Raw genomic sequence first — 26,526 nt, forward strand, 5'->3', positions numbered from 1 at the left:
ATTTCCAGTGTTGGAGCATGGTTTAAGCTTCATCTCTTAAAAATCTTCCAAAATGAAGCCACAACTTCCACAAGTTCTGCTTTATTATACCTTCACATATGGGCAATGCTGATATTCATAACATCAAACTTGAGAGTCCAAACCAAGATTCTAAGAAGTTTGTCGGTAGCAAGCCTTAGCACAAGGGGTATAGTTATCTGGGTTTTTTTTAATATAAGAAAAGAATATGGTCAAAAGACCATTGGGAGATGAGCAGTACAGAAATGTGAAAAATAAATAAGAATATGCAGTTTCTCTGAACTTGTACTATTTCCAAATTACCTGTTTCCCGGACACCAACAAAGCATAACACTGAGATCTAGAGGTAAGTCAAACAGGGTGTGCAGGCTCTGAAGTTACATGCACTCATATGACATACGGACATGCAGCATGAAGTCATCTATCCAACAGCAGTCCATATAGCCAGGAAGAGGGAACCAGGCTTCCATTGCCCAGTTGCCTGCTTGCTTGAGAAATAAGCTACTGCTGGAGGGGGTTTGTGTGAATTCACGTGCAGAGACTGAATTTGGGTGGGAAGATTAATATGTGACCTTCAAAAGAAAAGCAAGTGCTGGAAGGAACATTAAAGATGTTTCTGCTGATGCAGTTCTACTGTACCTATATTCTACCTATATTAACACAAATGATGCAAATACAAAAAAGTTCTGGCAGTAGTTTCAGGTTGTTCAAAGTGCACAATACTCAGTATGCATACCCTTGATTTCTAATGTTGAGATTTAAACACAGCAAGTGTCCTCAAACAGTAACTGCCAAGAGCATGCACATAGGGTACATGCACAGCTACATTCAGCAAGCAGTCACTATTATCATATCCAAGGTATTTCTTGCTGGTGGCTGTTTTGCATTCATTGATTCTTGGAGGTATTGCCTTCAGGGCTGTTGTTTATTCAACACACTTTGTGTGTTGTGTCCTTTTGTTTATGGAAAATTCAGAGTATGCTTAAAAATACAAATATTTGCATTAGGTGGCCTGCTAACTGCAGGGTATTCATGGACAGGGTATTCTTTTCATACTGTTATGCAATGTTGATTCAGCCCATAGTGCATTAGACATATAGGCATGGTTGAGCTAGGTTCTTTTTTTCACTTGTTGTAGTTCTTTTAGCAATTCAATTCAACTCCCCAGACACAGAAAAGGTAATTATTGTATTATGATCAAAAGGGTTGTCTTGTGGAATATAAAAACCAACCAACCAACCAACCCATCCACCCACCCACCCATTGATTGCCAAGCAGTTTCTCTTCACATTTCTTTCAATTAAAATAGCAATGGCCCAAATCAAACAGTTGCTTCTGAGAGGTTATAGCAGTGATGGCTAACCTTTTCGGTACTGAGTGCCGAAACTGAATCACACATGCCAGAACAGCGGAACCCTTAAGACAGCAGCTGGTCTGGCATGCATGCGCACCGGACCAGCTGTCCAGCACGCATGCGTGCAACAGAACCCAGAAGAGCAGCGCACATACCCACAGAGAAAGCTCTGCATGTCACCTCTGGCACGTGTGCCATAGGTTTGCCATCACGGAGCTACAGCTAAGATTACCAGATCTGGACTGCAAAATCTGGATGACCAGTAGATAGCAAGTAGCTAAGAGCTTTCTTATCTCTTTGCTATTATCCTACTGGTTATCCAGATTTCGCAGGCAATAACTCTGTTCTGAACCCCATTGTTTCCTTTTTACAAAACACCCAGAACCAATCCCACTTCCAGATTAACTGATCTCAGAATAGGAAAATTGGATTTAGTTTGTCCAAATTGTGGTCAGTCTATAAAGAAATAACTGAACTTTGCGAATGAAGTATTCAAACAAAGTGGGTTTTTCATTTAATTAAGTAGTCTTTCACTGTTTTTTTTCCTTTTCCATGTTCATACAGTTCATCAGTTATATTAATTAATTTTGCATAAATATTGAGGAAGAGAAACCAAAATTTAAAAAGTAATTAAAGAACATCAATACATGTCATGGAAGTTTGAAAGGACAAGATTTCTTTGTTTCCTCAGATTCTGTGTAGATTTGCAAACGTGAAGAAAAAAAAGTTTTGCAGCTTTTGGAAACGGCAGTTCTTTTGCAAATTTATAACAAATTGCACTTCAGGTAAGGTGAGACAAATTTTCTTCTCCATACTTCATCGCTGATTCAAATTCATTGAAGCTAATACGGCCATCAGAATCCTGATCAACTTCCCTATAAAAGAAAAACATTTTGATACTTTAATTAATGAAATCATTCTATATTTTATAGCATGAAAGTATGTGATTCTGTAAGGCAAAGACTAATATCTAATTGACAAATATCTAAGGCCAGCATTACAAATGTGCAAAAGGACTTTTCCTTACAACATTTGCAACTTTTAAATGTAGCTCTTCGTACAGTATACAGCTAGTTAATTATAGAGAAATATAAAAAAACCTGGGTATCTGAAAGAAAAGATTGTTCATGCAGCCTTTGGAAATCCTTTAGGGATTTTTAAAGATATGTGTGTGTGTGTGTGTGTGTGTGTGTGTGTGTGTGTGTGTTTTCCAACATAACTCTGGAACTTCTCGAGCAATTACAACCAAACTTGGTACACAGATGACTTACTCTCTGGAAATAAATACTGTGGGGGTAAAACACCCCTTACACCTCTTGGTGTGTGTCGTCTGTTAAGATACAGCCTGTTGTGCCTTAAAATGGCTTCTACTGTACAGCGCAGTGGAGTTGCCATGGTAACGGTTTCACAGTACTCCACAAGGGGACTCCCTCTGGTAGGGAGGAAAATCCAATATTAGAAATTATGTTTGGTCTGGACATTTCCCCCCTGTAAATAAATTCCTGAGCAACGCCGGCTTATCAACTAGTATTTTTTATAAATAACTCAACGTAGCAAATATATTTAATACTCGTGAATGAAGACAAATATATGTGTCCTAGGATATTATTGCAAGATCCAATCTGAGTCAATCACTGGAACCAAACGTTTATTCTTCCAAGCTTTCAGGCTCATGCTGGAGCCTGAAAGGGAACTTCTCTCTCTCCAGAATGTATGCTCTGGGCTGTTCTAAGCATTGTATTTATATGGCCTGTGGTTGTGTGTGACTTTTAGTTGTTAATTAGGGTGTTGATGACCAGCTATTAACTCATTAGTTGTTGTTTTCTTGTACACCCTGCCCTCCACTTCCAAGTACCCAAGAAGCTGGTGGTAAATCAGCACTCCTATTGACTGACAAGGGGCACATTTCCCAGGCTTCAATCATTTCTCTGGCTATTTTTGTTTCTGCTTGGCCAACAATCTTAGTATCTGCAAAATCATGCAGTTTGGGAGATGAGGCTTCTAAAGGATCTCAAGAATGGAGCTCATTCTCATAGTGCTCTGGAAGCCTCATTCCCCAAGCATTAGGTAAATTCACAGAAGAGCAAGCTACAAATAGCTATCTATACTTATGGTTTTTATATTATCTCTAACATGGCAAAGTGCTGCTAAGCCTATGTCTTGTTGACTATTAGAAATATAATGTAAGACTAGGTGGAATTTTGCATTAATTTAGCACAGGTTACACAATACTGTTAAATACAATAATGCATCATTAGAACAAGTCTTCAAGAATTAACAATGACAACTGTTCACCTTATAAGCTGCTCTACTTTTCTCATTGCTGATTGTTTGTGAAACCAATTATTTTGTTTCTGTGTATATTTATTTTTCATTCTGAATTATTATGCTAATGTTTGTAACTGTATTCATCAACCAGAGTATGTGCTTTGAACGAACAGCCAGATAAATTGAATAAAATATAAATAAATAAATAATCTGAATGTGTGAGTTTTCAAGTATTATCTAGTTCAAATGAATAACTATGATGAAAATGACATGTTTCATTTCAACGTATCTTTGAAGTAGGAAAAATATTTATCTCTTTGAGTCAGTAAATACAAATCAATAGACTAGAATCACTGCTGTTTATTATTCATCAAATTTTCCTAATAATTTTTAAAACTATTTATTCTGTGCCATTCAGCACCTAAGGCTAATCTTTTACTAGAATGGTAGATGTAATTAGTACACAACTTAATTCAATGCAGAATATAAATTACTTTCTTATTATATTAGGTAATTAAAGCATTCTGAAACACTTCCTACCCTCCCTGGCTGAATAAAGCCACCACTCCAGCTGGAATTTTAAAATATCTGTGTATTGTCTAAACAGCATAAAGAATTCCTTTTGGTATGCTCTCCAGTTTTTTGATTAATTAAAATGCATATATTATAAATGTTGCAATAGTGTCCCCTCCAATCAATAACCCCTTTTCTAATACAAAACATTCTCTCACTCAGTTCTCAGTGCTCTATTTCCAGATAACATTTTGGATATTCAAGACATTTCTTTAGCTGCTGATCTACTGGATAATTCACTGATAACTGGAAATCTGAGTCAGGTGACAGGAATTGGCACAAACAGAACAAGAGTATTTTATACATACAGATTGAATCACAGAATTTGTCTACCACCAAGTCAGATCATTGGTTACCAAGCCCAATATTGTCAGAGGAAAGCAATCTTAAGCATGAATCTTCCCCAGCCCTATTTGGAGAAACTGGAAAATTCAGACTATAATTTCCTTTCTGCAAAGTTGCAGCTGGTCTGTATAGTAGGGAATATATTTAGCTTGCAACCATCATTTTGGTTGTTTTCATTCACTGGACAGAACAAACACCATTGCATCTAAGGGTTGTTATGTTTTAGTGAAATTAGCCCTACCGGTAGTAGGATGCGATGTCACATGATGTATTGAGACTTTTTCCCCCTTTGCTAAACCGGGCCAGATGCATGATGCATCTGGCCCGCAGGCCAAGAGTTTGACAGCCCTGCTCTATATTGTAATATAATGATTACAAAACGTATTTCCTGCTAATTGTGATTCCCATTCTATTTAATATTTGTACGAAGACATTGGATGTTAATATGATGACAAATTTTAGTTTGCCTTCCCTTCATCACCAATTGTGCCAAACTCCTCAGTTTATTCCTGCTTGGACTGAATAATGGGGTTGATATAAGAGGAGTGTAGAGATTAACTTGGAGAAAATATGTAGCTGTTAGTAGAATATGAGCCTAGTCTGGTAAAACAGGAAAGTTGAGAAAGAAATTCAAGATTGTGTTCACTGCTTTTACTCTCTTTGGTATAAAGAGGAGGGACAGAAAATGCTGTCGGGCTTTCAAGTTTCTGTTATTATAGTATATGTCGATAAAGTAGACATATTTCTTGCAATGTCTATTTCCTGACTTGCCCTGCCTTGAAGGGCTGACATTGGTGAAATTAAAGCTGAGCTCTAAAGAAAGAATTAAAGCTAAATTCCGACAAGTTAGAAGGTTTAGTGGTTGGGAGAATATTCCAGACAAGAAATTTTTTCCCTAAAATGGTATGTTTGAAATTTGAGGGTTATTCTGATTTTGTCTGGTTCGTCCTTGCATTGCTAGGCCAGCATTGTAGTAGGGGAATGATTACTTTTAATGGTATAAAGATTCCCCTCATATATATGTGCTAGTCATTCCCGACTCTAGGAGGCGGTGCTCATCTCCGTTTCAAAGCCGAAGAGCCAGCACTGTCCAAAGATGTCTCCATGGTCATATGGCATGCATGACTAAACACCAAAGGAGCACGGAACGCTGTTACCTTCCTACCAAAGGTTGTTCCTATTTTTCTACTTGCATTTTTACATGCTTTCGAACTGCTAGGTTGGCAGAAGCTGAGACAAGTAATTGGTGCTCACTCCATTACATGGTATTAGGGATTTAAACCACTGAACTGCCGACCTTTCTGATCGACAAACTCAGCATCTCAGCCACTGATCTAGCCATTTTTTTAGACAGATCTAATTTGGCTTCCATTTCTCACATGTTGGTTTCTTCCTCTTTGATAATTATAATCTTACTATGGAGGCGCCTGAAGGAAATGCAAACATTAGAAAAGGTCCATATTACAATGATCAGACCAAGTGCTTCCAGGAGGGAGCATCTAACACTCATCCTGGATTAGTCCCCAGTAGATTTCCAAGTTGAATTCAAAGCACTGTTGTGTGGGTCAACCCTGAGGGAAGCTGCCAAGGCAAAGGGTGCCCCAGATGGCTCTGGAATTTTCTCCCCAAAACAGCTTGATCTGCATCTTCATGGGCCTGTTTATCAAAGACTAAACTTTATTTATTTAAACTGCAGCCTTGTCTCTCTAATAATATTATGCCTCTTAGTCTGTCTTATTAATGTATATAATGAAACCTTTTATTTATACTTATTTGATAGCTTTTTTTAATCATGCTTTTTAAATTTGGGGTTGGGTTTTTTATTGTCTCATTATTCTTTGGGTAGGACAATAACATAGACAATTATCAAAACAAACAAATAAGATGCATGAGTCAGCTCTTCCTTCATATCATGTTCTTAAGTCATACCTACTGAAAGCATCTTCTTCTCTTCAGAATTTCAATTATTAATTAAATAAGCCAAAATTATAAACCACAGTTTGAAATGGAATTGTTTGGATAAAACATGGCAAACATATCACAGTTTGACCTTATTTCCATATTAAAAAAATCATGGTTAGTTGAAAACAGAAAAAAATTACTTTCATCCCTTTTGTCAGTCATGCCATGATTGCAAGTTCATGTATGGAGCAGCAATCACACATTGTACTATATTCAGGCAGATTAAAATATTGCAAGAATTATGCTATTATATCAGTGAAAGGATGGTCCAGGGATACCCACTGGCTATGACAAACCTCTGATCTGAGAATGCCTCTTGACATGATACAGACAAATGGCTGATGTCATATTATGCTATGGCAACACTTTTGACTTCTCTGGGATTTCTAACTAGCAATATTAGTCCATGGATAAAAATTAAAGTATTTCTTTTGTTCCTGAAGGAGATTTTCAAAATCTTAAAACTATAGGTAGCAGTATTGTGAAATTACATTGTGCCATTTGGCATTATAATACAACTTTTTCATGGAATGTTAGGGAAGAAGAGAATTTTAAAAGGTCATCTAATCTATTTCCACTGCTCTTTTCATACAGATGAAAAGGCTGATAAATGTACAATCCTTTTTGTGCTTGATAAAGGTACATTTTGCTGGCTATTATTATTCTATCATCAGCAAACATTGATTATCCCTTTGAACTATCAGCAAAGAATAAAATAAATAATGCAATAGTGTTGATTAATGAGAGACACTCAACTGATGGCTTGCCATATTTCAATATTATTACTGTTTTCCATTCCTTGGTGGAGCTGTAGAGGTTCCTATAATTTTCAGAAAAACTCATGTTGTTTTTCACATACACAGGAAAGATGGACCCTTTCTTCTGATATACCCAGAAACCTGAAAGATTTGCTTAATTTCTGAAGAGAGTTTTCCAAGGCATTAGCAGACAATTCTATCAAGGGTCTATTTGGCCTTTGGAACATGTAGTCAAAACAAACTGGTGGTCAGCGTAAATAATAGATGAAGTTCAATTGTACTGCCTGAAACTTGCAAGGATCTAGATGAATTAAAACAGATTTAGATTCAATGCCAGAAAGAGAAAGGGAGTATGGGTGCAGAAGCCAATATTTTCCATTAGATTTCACCATTAGTAAAACTGAACTTCATCATTAATGAAATTCAACCACTAGATATAATTGAATTTCCCTACGCAAAGAAGGATCACAATCTGGGATCCCTCTTGGATTCAAGCTTCTGCTGAAAAGCAAATCAAGATTATGGCCAGGAGAGCTCTTTTAGTTTTGTAGCTATCTATTGTGGGCCATTTCTAATCCAGCAGGCTCTTTTGATAGCCACTCATGTCTTTGTCACTTTATGCTAACTCATTCTATATAGGGCTGCCCTTAAATTTCCTTCAGAATATACAGTTGATACAGCTGATACTAACAGACATATCACCCACATAACATTCCTACTTTGGGAGTTATATTGGTTTCCAACTGGATTCCCAGTACAATTCAAGGTGCTGATTGTCACATTTAAATGTCAGGACCTAGGCAGTTTTGAGACCACTTTCTCTGAGTGGAACCTGCCTGTCTAGTAAGATCTATGATGTAAGGCATTGCAGGGCCCCAACTCTGAGGGAATGTTCTCCATAAAGGGGGATGACTCCCTTCTCCAAGAGCAGCATTCTACTGGAGATAATGGGGAAGCAATAGCACGATATCCTTTCTCTGTTGGAGAAGGATATCAAGATGTGGCCTTCTGAAGAGCCTTTTAGAATTAGATGAGCAACTGAATTGTTTCTGAATTAGTATTGCCATGTGATTATTGACTATTTTAAGAAATATATGTGTGTGGTAGATTCTGATTTTATTGCTATGTCATTTTTTATTTAACTATATTTTAATCCTCCTAATGTAATGAGGAATATACAGCCACATAGAGTTACTTTTAATTTAAATGGCATATAAGTCTTACTAAAATAATTTAAAAAAATAAAAGACTCAAGAACTCAGTGTTTCTATTGCATCTGAAAAGGTCCTAAACTATTTAACCACTTTTTAGAACTATTTTAACCCAATTCTTCAGCACAGCAATTCCTGGGAAATTTACCTGGATGACTGAGAATTTACACACACACACACACACACACACACACACACACACACACACAGAGAGAGAGAGAGAGATGGAGAGAGAAAGAGATGAAGAGAAGAGAGAGAGAGATGGAGAGAGAAAGAGATGGAGAGAAGAGAGAGAGATGGAGAGAGAAAGAGATGGAGAGAGGAGAGGGAGAGATGAAGAGAGATAAAAGAGGAGATGGAGAGGAGAGGAGAGGAGACAGATGCTTTGGGCTGAAATCTTGATTAAACAAAAAAAACCTTTTCACTCTGCTGTTTAAAAGGCAAATACTTACTTTGTTTAAATACGTAAGGCAAAAAGGAAACACTTACAATAGAATGCAGTGAAAGTAACTAAGAGCGCAAAGCCATTCTTGCTTACTTTAATATTCTTAATAAAAGTATAAACAAGAACTGAAGTGATAATGAATTTATAACAAATCATAGGAAGCCAAGGGGCTCTCCAGTCATGTTTTGTTTTCTGCATACTTATTCCCACACCCTCCTGCCTCTTTTATTGACAATGCCTCCTATAGCTATGTATTATTTCTTTTATAATTTATTTAGAAAGCCCTGTACCAGTTATCCGGGTTCATTGAAAAACAGGTCCCAAATGGGAACAATTAAAAGCAGTTTATGATAAGCTTTAAAAACCATCAATTTATATTGAATTACATAAATAATTCAATAAAAGCTTCTAAAAATAAAATACACGGCTTAAAAGCTTTTGAAATGGGGGAAAATAAGGCCAGATATGTAGGTGCACCACTTTAATGAGTGCCTACAAAACAGGATAAATCTTAAACCACTGCCTGAAGGTTAAAAAGTTCAATGCCAACAATATCAGAATTCTTATTTGTTTATTTATTTGTTTGTTTGTTTTGTCAAGCATGTATAAGATAATAGATATAAGTATATACAAGATTATGAATACATGAAATAGATATGAATAAATGTTAGGGCAGAGATGATAGACACATTGGTGCGCTTATGCACGCCCCTTACAGATTTCTTAGGAATGGGATGAGGTCAACAGTAGACAGTCTAAGGTTAAAATTGTGGGGGTTTGTGGAAGAAACTACTGAGTCAGATAAAGCATTCCAGGCATTGACCACTTTGTTGCTGAAGTTGTATTTTCTGCAATCGAGTTTGGTACGGTTTGCCTTAAATTTGTATCTATTGTATGCTCATATATTGTTGTGGTTGAAGCTGAAGTAGTCATTGACAGGTAGAACATTGTAGTAGATAATTTATGAACTACGCTTAGGTCACACCGAAGGCGGTGTAGTTCTAAGTTGTCTAAGCCCAAAATTTCAAGTCTGGTGGCATAAGTTAGGGTAGAAGTATAAGCAGTGGAGTGGAGGACTCTTCTAGTTTGTGAGTCTGGACTCACTCAATTGTGTTAATATCCGATATACAGTGCGGGTTCCAGACATTGGATTCGGATGGCATGCCACAATAACTATTATATAATTTAAGTAGTAATGATTCTTCTTGGAGAATGTATGTTGTTAGATATTTATTGTCATTCAACGACCACCCTCATGCTTTATCCTTTGTTTAAGCCTTTTAAGCATGCCAGGAAGAGAATGAAAGCCAGGCAGAAAAGAAGAATGCCATAGAAGATAATTTTAATACCAGGATTATGGGAGTTGTTGGTATAACAATGTTTAACACTAAATAGAAGTTGGGGGAAATACCAGGTTATAATTTTATAATAATATTTATGACAAGACATATAGTAATAGCACTTAGACGAATATATTACTCCACAATGCTTTACAGCACTGAGAGGTTTCAATGTCATTGCCCCCAATAATCAGGTCCTCGTTTTACTGACCTAAGAAGGATGGAAGGCTGAGTCAACCTTGTGTTCTGTCAGGATCAAACTCCAGGCTGTGGATAGAGTTAGTGTGCAATACTTCTTTAACCATATGCCAGCAGGGCCCCTGTGTGTGTGTGTGTGTGTGTGTGTGTGTGTGTGTGTGTGTGTTCTGTGTATATACACACACACACACACACACATATATATATATAGAGAGAGAGAGAGAAAGAGGAGAGAGAGGAAGGGAGTGGGTGAGAGAGGGGGGAGGGATGGAAAATAAAATGCATCTATTTATAAGTTTAAACTGGAAGCTATTATTGCAGGACTACTAAACTGTCAAACTGACTGTACACTTTGTACGAAGAGTGATCCTTTCGGATAAAATGACCCACCAACTGATGTTTCAAGGATTGGCAGCTTTTTCAGTAATCTGTCTTTTTGCCTAATAAATTATCCACTGCTATTTATTTCTAATACTTGTACCTTTGTTGATGAGCTTCCTGCAGTGCTCTGCAATTTACTCAGATGCATGAGTATTAATTTCACTTTTAAAAATGCATGTAAAGAAAACTAAATAAATACTTAACAAACGTGGAACAGCTACAGAAAAGATTGTTATGGTTTTTAGAATAATGTAGTATAGACATAATGACAATCAAACCAGTTATTTTGATAAACGAAACTATCAAGGAAGCATTTTAGTTGCAATGGTATCATCAAGATCTGTAGATACTTACCCACTAAAATTGTCTGAAGTGCTCTCCAGTTTTTCAATGGCAAACTAATTTAAAGTGATGGGATTAAATAAGAAAGGCAATATATTGTACTGAAGAAAAGGGTTCAAAGATTAAATAGAAGTGGTTACTTTTTATTGGAAATTCTTTATTTCTTTTATGTAATAGGATCCATATTCAAATAATGTAATTAATGAAAGCAATATTTTATTATTTTGGGGGCATAAAAACAAGGTAGTAAGAGAACTCGTCTCATTGACAGTTGGGATACTCATATAACAGTTTTATATAAACACTCATATGCATATAAGTCTTCTATTAAATTACAGGTAGACCTCAACCTATGACATTAATGGAGCCTGCCCATAACAGTCATGTGTCATAAAGCCCAATCCAATTTTACAACTTTTATGGTGGTCACTGCGTGGTTGTTAAGCGGATCCACAGTCATTGAACAAAGCAATGGTTTGCTTCATGTACATATCCAGCATTTTTTCATCCTATGTAATCAAAGACCTAGACTACTTAGCAACATGCATTTCTACATGTACTCTTCCATTCTAAGAATGCATTGGAGGACTATCTTAACTCCAAAATGATAAGATGATATGGTTCTCTGATTCTTGTAAAGGCAATCTTGCTGCTACATCACAGGTGTCAAACTCAATTGTGTCACGTATCGTGACGTTTTTTGCCTTTGCGGACCTGAGGTGGGATAGGCCTGCATTGACGCATCCAGCCCACAGGCTATCAGTTTGACACCCCTGCACTATATTATCTTAAGGATATTCAAAGCAGAACAGAATTACTATACTCAATTTCCTTGCATCCTGGTGTTCACGTCTTCCAATGTTAAATATTTATAAAATCAACTATTGTGGAAGTGATACTATTTATACTAAATTATTGCTTTAAACCTGGGGTCCCCAAACTTGTCAACTTTAAGAGTTGTGGACTTCAACTCCCATAATTCTCCAGTCAACATAGCTGGAGTTGACTGGAGAATTGTTGCCAAGTTTGAAGACCTCTGCTTTAAACATTGATCCTAGGAAACTGCCAACAAAGGATATAACACTGGGTAGAAACTATAGAAATATATTTTATAAAACAAAATGCTATATTTTGTGATGACCCAGGGCAAGGCACAGAGACAACAGTCAGTTCAAACTCCCCTTTATTGCCTTAACTTTCCCCCAAACACATTCAAAGCTCTGCTGTGAATAGACTCATTTACATATTTTTTTCCTACCGGGTTCTGTGGCTGTAGTTTGGTGGTAGTGGCATGTGACTGAGTAGGCGAGGCTATGCGTCACATCGAGTTGGCTGTGCCCACTCAGTCACAGGACCCACCACCAAGCCATGCCCACAGAAGCAGTAGTAAAAAAAATTGAATTTCACCAATGGACCATGCCACATTTATAGTTATTAACAAAAACCAATACTTAGGACAGTGTTGGCGAACCTTTTCAGCACTGAGTACCGAAATGGGAGTGGGGCCACGCGTGCAGGGGAGCACCAGAAATTGGAAGAGCAGTTCCCTGTTGCGCATGTGTGCACTGGGAAAGTGTGTTTCCAGTTTCTGGCATGCACATGTGCGCCGGTCTCCTGGACTTCTAGTTTCTGGTCCACATGCGTACACGAAGACCAGCTGAAGAAGAGCAACGGGCAATGGCTGGCGTGCCCAGAAAGATGGCTCTGCGTACCACTTCTGGCACGCATGCCATAGGTTCATCATCACAGACTTAGGAGGTCAAACTCGATATGTTCACATCTAGAATATATTATTTCCTTCCCTCAATGAGTGATTCCCCCTTACCTGTTTAAGTATAAAAACTCACTTAAAAGATTTCAAACAGCTAGATAGATATAGATTGCTATCATAGCTGTCCTCTTAGTAAGAACAGATGGAGCAACAGAACTTTATATTCAGCATATGCAATTGCATAAAATATGCATAAAAACACTGATGTGCTCTAATGTTTATTAATAGAAAAATGTGCCACACAGCTACAAATCAGAAAACAGAAATTGTACTATATTAATCTACACTTTCAACATCTGCTTAACTACTGATTAAATTATGTCAGCTTTGTTTTCAATACAGCACTAATAGAGACAAATACAAATTTATGGATGCTTTTGCTCTATTAAAAAAAAAGTGTATACACCCAAGCTTTTTCAAATTCCATTAATTTTATTAGAAAGCAATGGATATTCTGGGTACACTCTCACAAAAATCTAAATCACTTAGTAAGAGTTAGGATTTCTCTGGATACTTCTTTGTAGTTGTGTTCATTGAAATATTCAGCTTTACAAAACAGTCTTAGCAGACTACGGCTGCATCAACCCATGGATAATATCTAAATTAAGGTAAGTGATAGCAGTGCTCTATACTGCACTACTGAGATTACTTTTGGAATACTGTATCCAGTTCTGGTCACTATAATACAAAATTATGCTGATGACCTAGAACCCTGATGGCGAAACTATGGCATGTGTGCCACAGGTGGCATATGGAGCCCTCTATGCTGGCATGTGAACTGTTGCCCAGGTCAGGTCCACCATGCATGAATGCATGCCTCCCACCGGCCACTTGATTTTCGGGTCTCTGCCATACATGTGGGGGATGCACGTGCATGTGCGGGGGCTGGGGAGGAAGCATGGGGGAGCTCCCCCCCAGTGCCCTGTTTTTTGTCCCAATAGACTTCAGGGAGGCCTGCTAGGCACAAAATGGGGTGCAGGGGGTCATACGCGCATACACAGAGGCACACTTGTGCTGACACACACACACATACGATTTCAGCACGGGAGGACAAAAAGGTTAGCCATAACTGCCCTAGAAAGAGTGCAGAGAGGAGCAATTGAGGGGAAGACATGATAGCGGTCTTCCAATATTTGAAGAGCTGTTCCAGAGAAGAGGGCATGGATTTTTTCTCCATAATACCTGAGAGTAGAACAAGAAGCAATAATTGGAAGCTTATCTGAGGAAGGTCCAACCTGGAAATAAGGAGGAGTTTCTTAACAGTGAGATTCCCAGAGTTCTGGGTGCTTTATTGCTGGGGGTTTTCAAGGAAAAAAAAATAGACAATTATTTTTTCTGAGATGGTATGAGGACTCCTGCACTGGGCACAGGATTGGACAAAAAGATCTCCAAGGTCCTTTCCAACCCTATGATTCTATGATTTTTGATAGTGTCTTTATCCTACATGAATTAGCTATTTGTGAATGTATAAATTCATTTTTGCTTGGTTTCAGTTAAACCACTTGAAAGAACAAATTTCTTTCAGTGAAACTGGTGGAGATTTTATTATCAGAAACTAGAAAATGTAAACCTTAACTAAGAATGTTTATTTATATACAGTATATCCTATCGTTCATTCAACTGCTGTTATTTAAAACAAATTTAGATTGCTTAAAAATACAACTTTTCAGGAAGATATTGGCAATATCTTTTTTCATCACAAACTGCCCCAATAGTTATGAATATCAGTTTAAAACCTGAATATCTTGCTCACTGCTAAAAACTCATTTACTCCCTGTGAAAATACCTACTATTGATGCTGAGTAGAACACACACATACACACACAGAATTTATAAAGTGAAACATTAACTTTACAGCAATTTTATGCAAATATAAAACCATGTGAAATATTTTATAACTGTACAAACAAAACTTCCACAAATTCAATACATTTTAACATCAACGCAAGACTAAGCCAATAATAATACACACATATACTTTCAATTTATAATATTTATATATTTCATAGTTTCTCATAATGTGAGAGAAATAGGTGGTTAATTATTATTGTCATTATCAGAGTATTTTATAAAATCATATCATACAGAAAAAAGTATTTTTCTCCCTTATTTTCTTCATCTTTCAATTTATATGTTAATTTTTCCATTATCACACTAGACCATACGTTATCATACCAATTTTTCTTATATGTCCCTTCTAGATATTTCCAATATATTGCTATTACTAATCTAGCAGCCATTCATAAAAAAATTAATAGTCCTTTGCATTTCAGATTTGTATCTTTTTAAATATTTATACATATATATACCACTAAAATGTGTCTTTAAGCTTTAACTGGGCGTCATAGGACAACAATTTTTGAACCAAGGTACTCTAAATGGGCTAACTTACAGAATGCATCCACAATCTGACTCTCGTGGGATTCAAATTGGGCAAATTTGTGGTTGCTTCAGTGCTGCTGTGCTACCACCAGGAGGGTTCAATACATTTGTGTCACCTTGGCCATCAAGAGAGTGAGTAAACCAATCCCTCCTCTGACCACTGGAGACCAAGAAGAGTAGTTCCACCCTAGCTCTCTGGAGGTTGGGTAGATTGGTCCCACCATTAGCTGACAGACAATTAGCTACAGTCAAGCCAGCAGGAAGTCAGAAGTTGGAAGTTGCTCCTGCTCCCACTGCTTTTTTTATGGCCTTGGTCATTCTGTTTCTGTGTTTAAAAAGTTAAAGGTTCCCCTCGCACATATGTGCTACTCATTCCCAACTCTAGAGGGCGGTGCTCATCTCAGTTTCAAAGCCAAAGAGCCAGCGCTGTCCGAAGATGTCTCCATGGTCATGTGGCCAGCATGACTAAATGCTGAAGGCGCACGGAACACTGTTTCCTTTCCACCAAAGATAGTTCCTATTTTTCTACTTGTATTTTTTAATGTGCTTTCGAACTGCTAGGTTGGCAGAAGCTGGGACAAGTAACAGGAGCTCACTCTGTTACACAGTACTAGAGATTCGAACCGCTGAACTACCAACCTTTTTGATCAACAAACTCAGTGTCTTAGGCACTGAGCCACCACGTCCCTGTGTTTCTTTGTTTAGGCAAGGAAATATCTCTGAAATGATTCCCTATTTACAATGGTAAAAGACATAAATGATTTCTCTATTCTTTAATTAGCAATTAAAGCAATTTCCTGAAATATTAGAGCTGAGGTGGCGCAGTGATTAAATGCAGCACTGCAGGCTACTTCAGCTGACTGCAGTTCGGCTGTTCAAATCTCACCGGCTCAGGGTTGACTCAGCCTTCCATCCTTCCGAGGTGGGTAAAATGAGGACCCGGATTGTTGTTGGGGGCAATATGCTGACTCTGTAAACCGCTTAGAGAGGGCTGAAAGCCCTATGAAGCGGTATATAAGTCTAACTGCTATTGCTATTGCTATTGCTATTATGCTCTAAAATTTACTAACTTTTGACTTGTAATGGAATGTATGAATGACCTTGAAGAAAGAGAGGAGATACTGCCTAAGAAATAATCAGTCAAGTGAGGCAGGAGCCCGCAATAGCATAATTGTCAGAGAAAGAGACAGAGGTTTCTTTGCCTTCAGACTTGCAAGGTTCTGTCAATGTAGCCTTACAATAATGTTCATCTTACTGTGTTTCCTATCTGTTTTATCTGAGAGATCTGATAACAATCTTTCAAATCTGGAAGCACAAACTTCCTGTCTCTGTTTTTAACTACTTGATCCATTAGAACAGGTCTTTTTCTGACCATTAAGTGACCTGCAAGCTCCTGCTTTTCTTCCATCTCTCTTGTTAATAGTAATATTGTATTACCAATCTCTTGGCAATAAAATTTACATGTAAATTGACCCTCTAATTATTTATTCTTCTTACAGTACAGGAGAGGAAACTTTCGGTGATATTCTTTCTGTTTTCTGTAATCTTGCTTTTTCTACGTGATTTTTCCATTTAAATTTGCCTCAACTTTTCAGATGTGGGCCTTCATTCTTCACATTTTTTAATCTTGACTGGAGCAAGTGTGTTTTATTCAAATATACAAAATAGTAGCCAGTTTGTATCATCTACTGATGACAATAAATTTTAACTCAGATGGTTCTCTAAATAGCTTCCCTCTTATACAAAGGAAGATAAAATACAATGTCCAATAAATAATATAATAAAATAAATAAAATACTCTCATGCTGAGTATCACAAATACTAAAAAAATGCTTCGCTTTTGAATTTGACAATGACCTCTATATTTTTCCTAACAATATTTCCACAGAATGAAAACAAATGCCTGATGCACATCAGGATTTTAAAAAAGATACATTACAAACCAAACTAACTGTATGTGACTAAATGAAAACATAACCTTTCGGCCTATATTTTATTGATTCCATTACTGTTTCTTTTTACAATCTTACTTTCATCCATGATTGAAAACATTTTAAACCTCACAATCAAAGCCAACTACCATTTCTGAATGAACAATGTAAACAAGATACAAAAATAAAAGCAGACAGTCAATCAATACTATCAACAAGGAGACTATATTCTTTGAAATAAAAATGTGAGGTAGCTGTTCACATTTGTTGAGTTTTCTTGCTGGTTTCATTCATATACCTAGCAACAGACTTACAGAAAATTAACAAACAGTGATATTTTCAGACTGTGAAATAAGTTGCAAAGCTGTACCAGATGCTTTTCCAAAAGGCGATTGGGCTTTTTTTCTCTCCTTGAAAGTGTTTCGCTTCTCATCCAAGAAGCTTACTTCCCACCATTCAGTCAGAACTGTAGAAACAGCTTCTCAGACGAGAAGCGAAATGTTTTTAAGGGGGGAGGAACCCCTCAAAAAAGTCCAGTTGCCTTTTGGAAAAAGACCTTTGGGACAACCATGACCTGGATGATTGAGAATCTCCACAGATGTATTACAAAGCAGTTGTGTTTATTTTTAGTACTGACTCTTGACTCAGATTAATTTCATTTACAGATTTCAATCCCTGGAACACTGAAGGGAGATAGAAGTATTAAAAGAAGCACCCTGAAATAAGAGCTAAAAGAAACCAAGTTTGAATTAGAAATGAGGAGCCCATAGCCCTGTTTAGGCATTATCCAATTCTCCTTTTTAATGCTACATACAATGTAGTGGGCCAGGCATATTGCTGACTATTGCCAAGACAAGACTGAGAAGACGTCTTTCATTGTAGCTGCCAGCATATCATGTTGCCAACAAAATGCAACTTCATGGATAGAATGGATGTGGGTTGACAACTACAGTCTTACCACAGGCATCATGATTGCCATCAATAGTTTAACATGGAAATTGGTATAAGAATGCCTGACATTTCCAAGGTTCAATATTAATGTGGATGCTTGACTAGCATTATCAAACTTAGCCTATCTCAACTTTAGCGACTTTAAGATGTGTGGGCCAACTCATAAATTGGTTGTGAATGGCAAATTCTGGGAGCTGAAGTCTACATATCTTAAAGGAGCTAAGATTTAAAAACACTAGCCTACCCCAAAGAATTATCTGTTAGGATATCCCCACCTAGTGGAACCGCAGTTACCTATTTTCAAATGGTTGCTTGAAAAGCAAATGGGCTTTTCAAGCAACCATTTAAATGCGCAAAATGGTAAAGCAATCAGATGTGTCTTTCCTACAACTTTCAGGAGAAAGACTCATAGCCAAGGCTTGTTCTATGCTTAAATCACTTTTCTTTGTAACAATTTTCTTGAGCTTAGAGAAAGCGATGCAATGTCAGATTCTGCTCATTGGGATTTTTTTATTACATTTTTAAAACATTCAAAATGCATTTAAGGCATTTCTCATATCGTTCTATTTCTCAACAGTAATAAAATACTGCTTTGATTGAGATGGTAGGGAAAACTAAGATGATCAAAATTTTAGGCTATTATTTCTACACTGAACTGAAAGGTTTAAATGGCTGCATTTTATTCAGGATGAAACTGCATATTTTTGCATTATATTTTTAGATATAGTCACTACAGATGAGGTTATTATGAAACACTACATAGTCATGCTTTTAAAAAGTAACCTATACACAATAATTTTTACTAGTCAATTTCACAGAAGAATAGTTTCTATTATGACCTAGGCTTCACAAAACCACAAAACAGTCTCCTTGTCCCCACAAAACCCCTTTTTATTAAGCAAATGTGAATTCCACTCATTCAAATCCAGCCAGGCAAATAGTCTTTCAACGATGAATTTACAACCACAGACATTATCAGGCTTGGAGAGCTGCCAGGCCAATATCTTCCAAAAGCAATGCTGTACAAGAAAATACTTGGTAGAGTCTCTGAGAGTCAAAAACAAATCTTCAAATTAATTAAGCAAACTAATTGTCTCCTACAGGGATGGGTTGTTACCAACATTACTGCTGGTTTGGTGTGCATGCAATTTGGGTTCATGCGCAATTTTGCTCCACACGCATGTGCAGTTGATCATAAATAGGTCTGTACATGCGCAAAACATTTTTAAAAGGGGTAAAATTAACTTTGTGAAATTAAAATAGTTCTGCGCATGCACAGAAGTGAAAAACAGAATGGCAGCAATGGCAGCGCCCGGGGAACCGGTTCGGGGCATGGCAGGCCTGGGTTGCTGCCAGTTCCTGTGACCCAGGCTGCCAAATCATTACCAGTTCGGCTGAACCGGTTTGAACTGGTAGGAACCCACTACTGATCTCCTGCAAACTCTACTCCCCTTTCACTATTCTTTATTCCTTATGGGAGGGGCCATTCATCATCTACCTATGCCTTTACACCCAAGCTGGTCTTTGTTTCTTAACTGCTCCCTTCTCCTGGCAGCTCTGTGCATGCACACGTAGGGAACAGGCCCCAGCTGTTATTCTGCCCCACTGATCTCCGACTCCAAAGGCAGCTGATAACTGTCAGATGGCCCTGTCCCCCTCTCTGTCTCTGACACAGAGCACTCATCCGAGCCTTCCCCAGACTCCAGGACTGGCCCATGTTCCTCCCCAATCTCCTCACTGTCTGAGTCTGCCACCAGCTCCACTGGCTGCTGGCAGGCCACAGTAGTTTCTTACAATTTCCAGAACATCGAAACCGCTACCAATATTTTCTATTTAAAACTTTCATATCTGTTCCTCAGCAACAAGATCATAATTAACTAGGATATTTTTTTCACAGATAATGGTTTCTAGTAAGCAGCGGGAATTTTTATTCCCAGCTCCAGTCAGTGTTGTAGGATAGCAGTTTTTGAAAAGTTCTAAGAATACTCGTGTAAGTAATGTCCCCAATTGGTAACAGACAGTTATTAAATATTTCTTCCTGTGTGAACTTTCAAATTGCTGTGCATAGCAAAATGAATTCAGCCTTTTCTAAAAGGAAGAAGAAAAAAGTGTTGCTTCTGCCCTCATAAGGTCTATGATTATGAAATGACAGAAAAAAATTAAAGGTAGTACAGAGAGAAATTTCAAAGACTTCTCTATTACATAGATGTTTATGGGAGATTAAATATGTTAAAATGCACAAATGGAAGTGAGCTCCACTTTCAATCTTATTTGGCCAATTATTTGTATTTTTTCAAAATACAAACAGTAATATTTTTGTTATTAACCAACATAACCTCCAATTTAACCGTTTTTCAAATATTGTCTTTATTAAAGTGACAAAGGTTACAAAACCATTTCAGGGTGAGGAGGTGGGACTATTATGGCTCATTTTGTGTGCGCTGTTGTTCTTCGTATTATGTCTTTGTTTTAAACTGTATAAGGGTATTGTAAACCACCTAGTTATTTGAAGTGGGATGGCTATCAATAAATTTCTAAAGTTCAGGGACTGCAGAACATTTTGTTGTAATGAAGAAGGTTTAAGCCAAGTGTGAATCTTTTCAAGTGTGATTGTGCCACCAAAATACTCTGAAGCACAGCTTGAAATCATCCAGGAAGTTAAATTAATTAATAAAAATGAGGAACATCAGAGGGTAGAGCCATGTAACACTCAACTTGGTAGTGCTCTCCAGACTGATACACAGCATCTTTTTTTAGATGCTGAGAAGGTCTTTGATATGGTTCAAATTGAATTCATGAATTGCATTTTAAGAAGTTATTAGTTTCCCACAGGTGCTTTTCAAAAAGCAACTAAACTTTCTTGGCTTTTTCCTTGCAAATGTTTTGCTTCTCATCTAAGAAGAAGCTTCTTGGGTGAGAACTGAAGACGCTTCGTGGATGAGAAGTGAAGCTTTGGAACAAACATGATTTGGATGATTGAGAATCTCCACAGACAAAATATAGGTTTCTACCATCAATTTTTGCTGGATTTTAATTCGATATCTTTAGTTAAGTTATCATGGTACTTGTCAAGAATGCACTTATCTTCTTCAATTTTCAATTTTGGTTTTTAACCACTGGCTTCATCTTTCAGGACTGCCAAGATTTTAAGACTGTGGTGGTATTTAATAGTGAATGTAAATTGTTCTTATACGCTGATGATTATCCTTGAATGTAATGTCATTAGTAAAACTAATTTAAGTTGCATAATATGGTTTGTATTCTTGTTATTCCACTAACTAGAATAAGTCTAATTGGCTGCCTTTGGGATCCACTATATCTATAGACTACTGAAAGAGATTATGATTGCTAATGCTGCATGGATAGATTTGAGTTTATGTTATTCTTGAAGTAAATCACAGTATGTTAAGTTAAATATATCTAAATATATGCAGGCAATTTCAGTAGACATAAATGGATTATTAAAATGTCCACTAAATCTCCAGGGCAAGATTAATATATATATTAAGGATTCTAGTGTTAATCCCTATTAGATATTCTACACGAATAGATAAATTAATGAGAGGTGTTTTTTTTAATGGCAAGCTAAAGTCCCTCAAATATCTTTGGCTAAACTGAGATTTTTTATGATGAAGATTATATAACCTACTCAAACATAGATGTTATTTTAACATCTATGTTTTTTCAAAACAAGACTTTATATGAGAATTCCACTCTCTTGGACTTTAAATAAATAATACCTAGAAAACTTAATAGGTTTTACAGTCCAGAAACATTAGAAAAGAATGTTCACCTCTAGCCTTTAATATGGAGGCAATTATATTTTAATTCCAACTTGTATGATAGAACTAATATATTGAACAAGCTATATTTGAAAATAGCGGGAAACATGTACTGAATTGAAATGTTTTGGCGAAATAAGGGATGAATACTTTAAACAAGTAATTGGTTGTTTTAAAGACTTTGAGATTGTTATTTAAATATGATTTACCTATAACATTCACTTAGCTGTGTGACAATTCAACAAATGCATTGTTTGAAATGAAACAAATTCAATTTTATAAGGAATTAAAAAATTAAATGAAACTTTAAAATAGTTATATAACTAGATTTTAGAATGTAGAATTGGAATATCTGGCTTTGGAGATCCATGAGTCAAAAGGTTAAAATTATAAAATAGTCTTATGATTTAAATACAAAATTAATTCATCAGAAAATATTCATGTTTACTTTTAAAATGACTGCACTTTAGTTTTTTGTGCTGATGCTATAAGAAACATGAAAGTTCTTTAACTTATATAATGTAGTCTTACTTGGTTTTACAATTCAGTCCAAGTTTTACAGCTGCAGCTCCCCAAAGCTTATGCCTTAAATCAGTGGTAGTCAATCTGGTCCCTACCGCCCACTAGTGTGCATTCCAGCTTTGCTGTAACTCTGCTTTATAAATTTTATAAAGTAAAGTTACTTCCCTACTTATAAATCACCATTACTGTGGAACCGGTGGGCGGTTAGAAAATTTTACTACTAACAGAGATACAAAAGTGTAGGTATAAAAAGGTTGACTACCCCTGCCTTAAATAATACTGCTAGTCTTAAAAGATGCTATCTTCTGGATTATGGAAACCAGAATATCTAAAAATCAATCCCTCCATCCCATGGACAACAGGATCCAAAATAACAGGAAAATTTTGGTTTCCATTTTGGAAACTTTTTTATTCCATACCTCTACTTTTCACATCTGTTAGCTATGGACCTATTAATTCACAGGTCATTTTTTAAATTACCTTTTAGTCATTAATTCATATTTTTACTGCTTGTTGCTAAGAAACATGCATAACATTAAGATAAATGAATCTATATCTTAGATACTTAGACACATCTCAGAGACTTCCTATTTCCCATATGTACCATTTTATTTCAATTCCTTTTTACTTTCTTTTTTTAATGCTGTTTAAAGATATTTTGAGCAATATACCAATAATCAACCTACATGAACCACTGAATATAAAACTATTTGATACTATAAAAGAGTAGCTGAAGTGCTCCCTGAATATTTATATTCAAGTATTTTCACAAATAAGTGTTTTCTTATCTGGACAAAAGCTTAGCTTGCAGTGGAACACAGCCATACTTTTGACAACTGCTTGTTTAGCTTGATGTTTAAAATGTTGTCCAAACTGTTTGTTCTTGTATATACTCCATACTTGCTGTATAATGTAGCTCTTCTGGATTATACCCTTTATGAGGTAACTGCTGAGAATCTGTAATACCATCTCCCTGATTTTAGCAGTTGACTCCCTCAAAAAACTCCTTTGGAAATAAATATGCAGTTTGCAACTTCATTGATCAAACTGGTTTAAAGAAGGCAGAATTTCTCCACTAAATTGGCCAGTCCAAAAATATCCATTTGTTCATGAATTCTCCTTGTAAACCAGTGAGCTAATGAAATTGCCTGTGATCCTTATAAACCAGTGAGCTAATGAAATTACCTGTGATCCTATAACAACAAAACACATCTACATAGATAAAGATCAAAAGCAATTTCTTGCACCTCAGCTCAACGCTGACCTTGACTTCATACCTTTACTTTTAACATTAACATTTACTAATAAAATATTTTTCTCTATTCTCCAAGTATTGATTTTGTAGTGAGAATAGCACTATTCCCACACAACAAAGAAATACCACCATGGTTGGGATACTGCAATGATGAAACATTAGTAAAAATACAATAAAAATGAAAACCAAGGAGAGGAATGTCAAAAGCCAAGATTGTAAACTGTAACCAACCAAAATATGGCAATGAAGACAAATTATGAAATTATACAAACATCTAGCTCTTTAGAAAAGTCTATAATGATGGAAATGTGGAAGAAAAGTCAATCAGCAGCCAGATGGATTACTCCATTACGGTTGTGATATGTGAATAATTGCAAGACCTGAAGAACAATATCAGATGCAGAGTCATAGAGAAAATGTATCTATTGTGGTCAGAGTCAACACTGACTCTGGCACAGTCAACCAATCAACCAAACAATCAATCAATTCATTTAAAATATACAGGTAGTCCCTGACCTTGTTTTTATCAATCTCAAGTTTCAATCTTGTCCCTTCAGCCTGTTCTTTAGATTTACCTGTAACAGTGCCAAAATAGGACGAATGGGAGTTGAATGGCTCCAATTTTTATTTGTTATTGTTTACATTTTATCCTTTTCAAGGAACTTTTGATCTTTAAAATGCTCTTTTATTTTGATTAAAAGATATCTGGATAAATCTGGGGCAACTGGTAATACAAGGCTTTTATCTAGAATATTAGGCCACAATCGTTCTGATACAGAAGAGGACATGCAATGCATTACCACTGTCTATTGAAAAACCAAGATGCACATAAACCAAAGTTCAAAAGATTCAATACCTAAATTTTGGGGTATGGGGGAGGAGCCTATCTGTTTTTGACTGTTTATATAGAAGTCAGTGAATCTATTTTTGACTCAAAAAAACTTTGGAAACATAAAGGAACAAAATAAAGATTTGAAAATATCTAAAGGTAAATTCAATTAATATAATTGTTACATGACTAAAATCATATTTAATATTTATAAAAGATATGAAACAGTCTAATGACTTTAATAAATTGTACACATTGCATTTTGCACTGAACGCACAGAACATATTACAATAACAAAATGAACTAAAATCAATACATGGTTTGAAATTGACTGGATATGTTTAATCTTCCCTTTATATTGTTTTCCAGGAAAAAAAAAACAGAAAAAGCTTCCCTATTTCCCAGCTTCTTCTCTGATGTACTTCCTTACAGAAATAGGAGAAGAGGAAGACTTTTTCCATGGAATTTTAAAAATTAATTCTGCAGCAACAAATAATTCTTTTCATAATAAGGAATGAGAATATTTTATTTATTTGGGACATAAATGACCTTTGGCCTAGTAAAATACACTTCAATTCTACAGAAGTATAAAATGTAAGAATCATGAAATACTTTAAAACAATATGGGATAAATCAGCACATAGGTAAAATATGCAAGCCTTTAGAGATTATTTTGCAAAGATTAAGCTATGTGAATATTGCTTAAGAAAGATCATCATCGAAAAGCTACTGCAGAAATCACCAGAACTGAAATGACATTGCACTGTATAGCATGTTCCCATGGCAACTAGCCATAGGAAGATTAATGTTTCATATTCACTCTGCAGTATATGTCTAAATAAAAATTTCATAGACAGCATAAGATCTTCACTGAAGGTATCCACACACTATCTGATTATTTTCATATTTTTATATAATTTCAGGTAATTTTGAATGGGAACAGATAAAGACAATATGTCTCCAGTGTCTGATCCTATTCATCTAAGCATAAGTGAACTTAAAATGAGAAACAAAATAGCTTCTGTTCAAATACTATCTTGCATATCCTGATCAAAAATCCCCACAAAAACGCCATAGCTAAGAGTCTGCATTTGCTTCATGCCATATGCAGCATACATAGGAGTTGTAATGGAGTGAAGCTTAGGGTGTTACAAAGTACCCAAATATATAGTTTTTAAAGAAAGAAATTCATTAATGAGGGGTCCTTGGTGCTATTTGAGGTTGATTGTTTTCTTGCAGATATTTCATTACCCAAACTAGGTAACATCATCAGTACAAGTTCATTACTCATCATGAATACCAAAATATAAGTTTATTTGAATGGATTAAAAAAAGGAGTAGTAATACAATCTCCAAAAATCTGCTTCTGGAAATGTTATTTACAGAACAAGGAGCCTGAATTTTAAAACTGATTAAATAAAGAAGAACGTTAAGATAGAATGTGTGTATATATTTTGTTTGTGTTTTCTTTTTTTTAAAGATAAAATAATCATTATTGTCACTTTTTTCTGTGAGCACACTGACACACAAAAAATGAAATTCTGATGCTTGCTCTCAAAGGAAAATATATATAAATATATATAATGCTCAGTTTTCCTATTTTGTCAATTTAGGATTGCCATCTTCCAGCTGAAATCAATTCTAGAGATTCCCCCCAACTGTCCGAATAAGTACTGTATCTACAAGAAATATACTCATACATAATCTGTCACCCAGCACACTTGCAAGAGAGCTCTCTGAAAAAAAGGAAACACCAGGAAAATATTAAAATAATGTTAATTTAAATATTTAAATTTTCTGTAAAATATTTACAGGCAATATTTAAATTAATTGTGTATTATATGTAAAAAATGTTTATTGCTCAGAAGCATATTCACATATAAACTATTTCCCCTTACGTATGTATGT

General features: G+C 36.0%; 1 protein-coding gene across 1 annotated transcript in view; it reads right to left on the reverse strand.

The window, feature by feature from the left end:
• Positions 1-1,679: 1,679 nt before the first annotated feature.
• EFCAB11 (EF-hand calcium binding domain 11) overlaps positions 1,680-26,526 on the reverse strand; it is a 37,954-nt gene continuing 13,107 nt past the window's right edge. The window contains exon 6 of the mRNA XM_032236948.1: positions 1,680-2,247. Coding sequence (XP_032092839.1) covers positions 2,154-2,247 — 94 coding nt within the window. The 3' untranslated portion in view covers positions 1,680-2,153. The remainder of the gene's footprint in view (positions 2,248-26,526) is intronic.

The sequence above is a fragment of the Thamnophis elegans genome, chromosome 1, assembly GCF_009769535.1.
Source record: "Thamnophis elegans isolate rThaEle1 chromosome 1, rThaEle1.pri, whole genome shotgun sequence".
NCBI classification, from domain to species: domain Eukaryota; kingdom Metazoa; phylum Chordata; class Lepidosauria; order Squamata; family Colubridae; genus Thamnophis; species Thamnophis elegans.